General features: G+C 37.3%; 1 protein-coding gene across 1 annotated transcript; it reads right to left on the bottom strand.

The window, feature by feature from the left end:
* Positions 1-1198: 1198 nt before the first annotated feature.
* Positions 1199-5810, bottom strand: LOC133529366 (trafficking protein particle complex subunit 3-like). The gene is made up of 4 exons (XM_061867072.1): positions 5645-5810; positions 5209-5414; positions 4258-4456; positions 1199-3433 (listed from the first exon to the last, which is right to left on the bottom strand). Exons 1-4 carry the CDS (start codon positions 5681-5683, stop codon positions 3347-3349), a joined length of 531 nt encoding a protein of 176 aa, XP_061723056.1. The 5' UTR covers positions 5684-5810; the 3' UTR covers positions 1199-3346.
* Positions 5811-6262: the final 452 nt, after the last annotated feature.

Here is a 6262-nt window from a genome sequence, read left to right as displayed (position 1 = left end):
GCCTACTCTAGATTATCTTACGGCCTAGTGCTGTGGGGAAATAGCAGTGATGTAGACAAAATTTTCATACTACAAAAAACATGCATTAGGATACTAGTTAATATTGACCAACTAGACTCCTGCCGCCCCTATTTCATTAAGCACCAAATACTCACCCTGACCTCTATGTACATATTCGAGTCGAGCAAGTTTGTCAGGAAATACATCGATTTATATACGCCTTTAATTAATAATAGGAGAAACAATCGAAACTTAAATAAACTAAGATTGCCACTTTCCACATTAAAGCTTGTTACGTCCGGCCCTCATTACATGACCATAAAAATTTATAATCACCTTCCGAATTCCCTGAAAGACCTAAATAAACCTAAGTTGTTTAATGATAAATTAAAAATATTTCTGGCAAGTAAATGTTTCTACAACTTAAATGAATTTTTTAGTGAAGAATATGATTAGGAAAATACAAATAAATGATTAAAATGTACCTAGTTTAAGCTAAGTAGATTTAAGTTATCTAAATTTAAGGCTTAAATTGCTATGCCCTTGCAGGGCGTCACATGTATACCTCCTAAAATGTACCACCTTTAACAATTTATGTAATGTGACATGCAATAAATATTCATTCAAATATTCATTCATTCAAATATTCATTCATTCAAATATTCATTCATTCATTCATTCAAACGTCACATATCTACCCCTTTTACTTACATCAATGCCGGCAATCCATCGTGGCTGTTAGTAAAGTCCAGCTATCTCTTTACTAAAAGCAACTACCGAACAACGTCATGCTCTACGAGCACACTTAAAACTTACAACGAAACTTGACATTGGCAAAATCATCACAGATTTGATGGAAGCCATATTTTAAAAGAAGAAGAAGAAGACTAGTATTGACATGTTATTGATGGTTATATTTGGAAATCTGCGCGTCATAGTGAATGACACGAACCATAATTTGACTTGAAATGTTTAGATAGGAAATAGGAAAAATAGGTCAGCGGCGGCATCATGGTTCCATTTTTATCACTTGTCACTATGCTCGTCACTTTCGCACTTACATACTTGTTAGAACGGGACAGGTATGGTGACAAATGATAAAGAGCCGACCATCTTAGCCTTGCTGAGCTACGTTCAAACATTTATGGCTAAAATAGTTTTAAATAGAGATAAAGTAAGACAGAAATAATAAACAAAGTTACTTTTAACGCTTGTTTTATTTGACATTCTCTGAAATGATAACAATTAATAATTCATACAAATGTTAGGTGCCCAACTGTAGAATTTGTGTTATTGTTTTAAAGTTGGCCAATGGTCTATGAACAGGCACTACGCATAGATAAATAATATTTACAGTACATATGGTGCTACTTTACCGCACTAGTGCGAAAATGAGCATATTACGTTACTAAGTCGAACATTTAAAGGGCCATATGTACTGTAAAACGTTGTACGATAAATGTGCGAATAGGTAATTCGCAACTCGTGTCGATTTAAAACACTCCTTACGGTCGTGTTTTAATATATCGCCACTCGTTTCGAATTTCCTATTTTTCGCACTTGTATCGTAATGTACTATTTTTCCACATTATTATAAACATAAAACCTATGCAATATTTTTAATACTGCATTACCTATTCAATGATCAGGTATTGCATGAGACAGTTCAGAACCTTTTGACCGCTACGACAATTTTATCCGTTGAACCGTCAGACGTCACCTGACGCGCGGCGACAGTCCAATACCAACCTTCGTGCATACCGACATGGTTCACGACGAATAAAAAATACCGCAGCCTGTTTTTCGACGTTTACTGAAATTTTATCAAAATAATCGGTCATAACCGGTTATTTCGGTTACGGTTATATCTGATTGCATTCTCTAGTGGGCAAGTCCGACTCGCACTTGGCCGGTTTTTTACAAGCTTTTAGTTTTACCTGTCCCGTTGTCTGTCTTTAATCAAATCTTGCAAATTAAATTTGACCCACTTCCCGGTGTCCGATGAAGCTGAAAATTTGCATACATATGTAAGTCGGGTCGGGTGACAATGCAATATTATGGTACCATCGAGCTGATCTGATGATGGAGACAGGAGGTGGCCATAGGAACTCTGTGATAAAACAAGGAACAAGGGTTTTTAGAATTGTCTCGATGAGTATTACACCCAGTGATTGTACACCCTAGCAGGGTATCATACATGTACCTACTTGACTATATTTAAGATCAAAATGTACAAATGAACATGATTCAATGGAATAAATGATATGATATGATATGATATTAGTTGCTTGTGCAAAGAAAAGTACAGTCAGCGATAAAAGCTTGTATCAAAAACGGAATTTTTGCCAAAAACTTATATGGAGTTGCTGTCGCCTGTCACGTAAAACGTTTATACACATTTTTTGGAAGTTTAGCACATAAATTTATTTAGAAATGCAACATTTTTGTCATAAAAATACGGTAATGAACATATTTCTTCTATTAGTTTTTAAATTAAACCGACCAAAAGAGACTTAGGAACTGCGAGTATTACATATTATGAAATTATAGTGACGCGCATGCGCAGTCGCATCATTACCTCGCTTCTAGGACTATTTTAGAATAAACAACCAATTGCTTCAAGAAATTCGCCGTTGCCAAAAAAATTCGTTCACCGCTTTAAAACTCAAACACAATCTTCTCTTTATCAGGATACGTGCTATGATACAATGAGTTCAAAGCCAGCTTCTTCAAGAGCCTTAAGTCCCCACGATGGCTGGCCACTCCCAAGAAATCATGAGACATGGGGTCCGCCTCCCACACTCCGGGTCGGCGCTGGACAGCACTACAAGTACAGGCATACCCTCAGCCAGCCACCTCGCTAGAGGATGGTTCCTTACATCTTCTACCAATTTCAAAACATTATTAGACACAACGTTGGCTTCCAGTGCTATTCCTCTTTTCTTGACTTCTTTCAGAAGAGGGTGCTTATCTATAGTAAGCGAATGTGCTTAGAAATGTAAAAATAGTAGTAGTAGTAAACGCGTTATTGCACAATACAAGTACATAACACAGAAAGAATACAGTAAATATGTACAAAAGCGAACTTATCGCCTTAAGGGATCTCTTCCAGCTAACCTTTAAGTAAGTGAGAAAGATACATAAGAAATAGTTATAATTTTTCCAGTTTTTTGACCTATTTTTTAGCTAATTATATAATGTTATTATCAAATTTCTATGTGACTGTGACGTTAATAATATAATGACACTCCATCACTTTGTTCTGTTCTAGTTGGTGAAAACTAAGCTTAGACTCTAGCCGCTTGAATATAATGTAAATGTAACAAAAATAACCAACAGTCCAAATTCAGTCCTCTCCAGCGGGCACAGCGTCTTCTAGCCTCTTGATGTATTTCACTCGGAGCTCGGTCACCGGGTCACCTTTCAGTTGGTCCTGGAAATGTTAGTTAGTTAGTGCTTCTGGCCATTTTCCGCAAATCGACAACCATTGTGCCTATTTTGCGTGAAACGAGGTAGCGCTACTCCACCACCCCAGCTCCTCCACGAAACCTAGCAATGTTCTCAGGTTGCTTACTGTCTCCTTTAGTGTGCACGGAGTCCCTAGGCATTTGCTCCTGTATACGTCTACCTGTTTGTAGTCTAGAAGAATGTGTTTTGTTGTTTCCTCTTCCTCCATGCACGCTCAGCACATGTATTTATCACATCATAGAAGTAGAGAAGAGATGAGTTACAATTGATAATGGTTACATTAGTTGTCACTATAGTCTGAGGTGCACGAAAAACCGATTCGTGGAGTAAACGACTACTGGAGTGGCGACCATGGGGGGAGGAACGTCCTCAAAGTAGACCCCAGATGCGTTGGGACGACGACATCAAAAGGACTGCGGGGAAGAAGTGGCTTCAGGTCGCACAGAACCGTGACGAATGGCATAAAATTAAGGAGGCCTACACCCGAAGGGTAGAGAAGGGCTAAGAGAGAGAGAGAGAGAGAGAGAGAGAGAGAGAGTCTGAGGAGTGAATATGCATGTCAGACTAAACTTTACTATGGGCCCAACCCCCGAAAATGCAAATAATGGCCAAACAAATAAAATCAGCCTGTATATTTGTTTTTTTTTTTTTTTTTTTACGTTAAAGGAGGCAAACAAGAAGACGTATTGCCTGAAGGTAAGCAATTAATGTCGCCCTTGGACTCTTCTTGAAGGTCATAACTGTCTGGAGAAAGAATGAGAGTTCGAATACTATTTAAAGATGATTTACCTGAACAAACCAGCTCTGGACCTCCAGCTGCACCATTTGCAATGCACCTCGAATGGCCCCCGGTATCAGCATGCAGTACTTGAGGCCGTTGTTGGGCATCTCCACCCACTCGCTCAACGGGCACTGGTCCCACACCAGCGAGAACTCATCTCCAGAACTGCTCCAGCTGGTTACAGTCGGTTGCATGTTCAGGTATAGTCTGGAACATCATATGTTTTATGATTGAACCATTTTTTATGGTTTTAGCTTAAAATAAATGAAATGTTAATTAAGTTCTCAACTAGTTGAAAAAGTAGCCTTACTTAACACACTTACATAATCTGCGGCAATTAGTGTAACTCGTAATTAACCATACTTTGCAGGGCATCTTTTAACCCCTTTCTGTGGTGAACATGTTAAACTGTAATGTATTAGTTTTAAGTGTAAATTACACGTTTATTGTGTGCAAAAAATTTATTTACACAATATAAATTTAATATAGATAAAATATTATAAATTACAATATTTTTATATTTTGAAAATTGTATTATTTTTTCTCTAGGTTAAGTTATATTTTTAAGGTTTGTCTCGCTCTAGCAGGGTCCATGCTGTACTTCATAATGTTATTATTATAAGTGAATACCTTGTAATACCATGGTTGGCATTCAATAAATGAAATGAAATGAAACTAGGAGTGCTGCAGTCAGCATGGCTCCACAACTCTTGACTTTTTTTCGCATTTTTATCCTAACCAGAGTCAACTTGAACGACAAGGAGGCTTGAACTCAATACCTTGGCTATGTTGTAAATGTTCCTTAAAGGGTTAAATATAGATGTGTTTTGATTGTTTATTCCCGTAATTATTACTAGCACTACTCTACTTGCACCCACTACTAATTAAAATCCTCTTCTCACACCACTGAAAACTAGTTTTACTTAGATGTTTTCATTATTTTGACTAAGCTAAATTACCTAAATGCCTGCTGAATTTTATCAGCAGTTTCCCGCATCTCCAGGCAGCGGGTAGCATTAGTTCGGGCTAAGAAATCTTCAATAAGTCGAATGCCCATATTGTACCCGATTCTCTCCAGCTGTTTGTTTACATCCTCTGGATTATCAGTCTCCTTTAACATCTGGGACACCAACGCGCCGTAGGTGAGCGTCAACAGCTCAGAATTCTGCAAATAAAAAAGATTTTAATAATAATAATTCTTTAGCACATACACAAAAGAGAAAATAATACAAAACAGAAAAACATAAAAAGTGCGAAGAAACGGTCTCATATCAGCATGTTGCTGGCGACTTCCAGCGCCGATCTTCCGATGAGACCTTAATTAATGAGGGATTATTGTTAGTAAGCAACGACAAACGATATAGGTAAACGATATAAGCCCCTGATGATACTTACAACTTTCTTAGCATCCAGTCTAGAGGTCTGACGAGACATTTTTGATGCCGCTCTGTATATTAATACATTAAGTAAATATTCGTAATCGAATTTACTACCTAATAGTATTAAATATATTTTTTATTTTTATTTATAATGGGAAATCTAAAACAAAGCCTTATGTTATGTTGCAGATGAATAATATCATAATAATATGTAGCAACTCTAAGTATACGTCAAATTATCTGTCACTGTCAAGTAAAAAGTTACGTTCTTTATAAACCATGGAAAGATCCTTCAGTTGAAATTATATAAGGTCACTGTGGGCAAGACCGTCTACAAGGCAAGTCCGTCAACACATTATAACTCTTGAATTAGAAAGCGTTTGCCGCTTTGGCGTCGAGTTTATAAGTCAGTTTTTCGCGCTAGTTCCCTCACTCTAAAACAGATGGCGCTGTGACAACGAACTTCAGAGCAATCCGCGTAAACAAGTCATTACGTGTATGGAACTCGAAGTGATAGTGCGACAGTCTTTGCAAATAAAATTGTTAAAAATAGTTTGTGACAAGATTTTGCACCAGAACTCGACTACTTAAGTAATATAAGACCCGGCAATCTTTATTATGTGTTTAAATTATA

Source organism: Cydia pomonella, chromosome 20 (assembly GCF_033807575.1).
Source record: "Cydia pomonella isolate Wapato2018A chromosome 20, ilCydPomo1, whole genome shotgun sequence".
Classification (NCBI taxonomy): Eukaryota; Metazoa; Arthropoda; class Insecta; order Lepidoptera; family Tortricidae; genus Cydia; species Cydia pomonella.
Note: the sequence above shows the minus strand (reverse complement) of the source record. Positions and strands in the feature narration are given on the sequence as shown.

What these genes read in the sequence shown, in the direction of transcription:
- LOC133529366 (XM_061867072.1), bottom strand. Translation starts at nt 5,683, where the DNA reads ATGTCTCGTCAGACCTCTAGACTGGATGCTAAGAAAGTT. An exon ending in GACTGGATGCTAAGAAAGTT is followed by an intron (nt 5,415 to 5,644) that starts GTAAGTATCATC and finishes TTTTATTTGCAG; the next exon opens with AATTCTGAGCTGTTGACGCT. An exon ending in AAAATTCAGCAGGCATTTAG is followed by an intron (nt 4,457 to 5,208) that starts GTAATTTAGCTT and finishes ATGATGTTCCAG; the next exon opens with ACTATACCTGAACATGCAAC.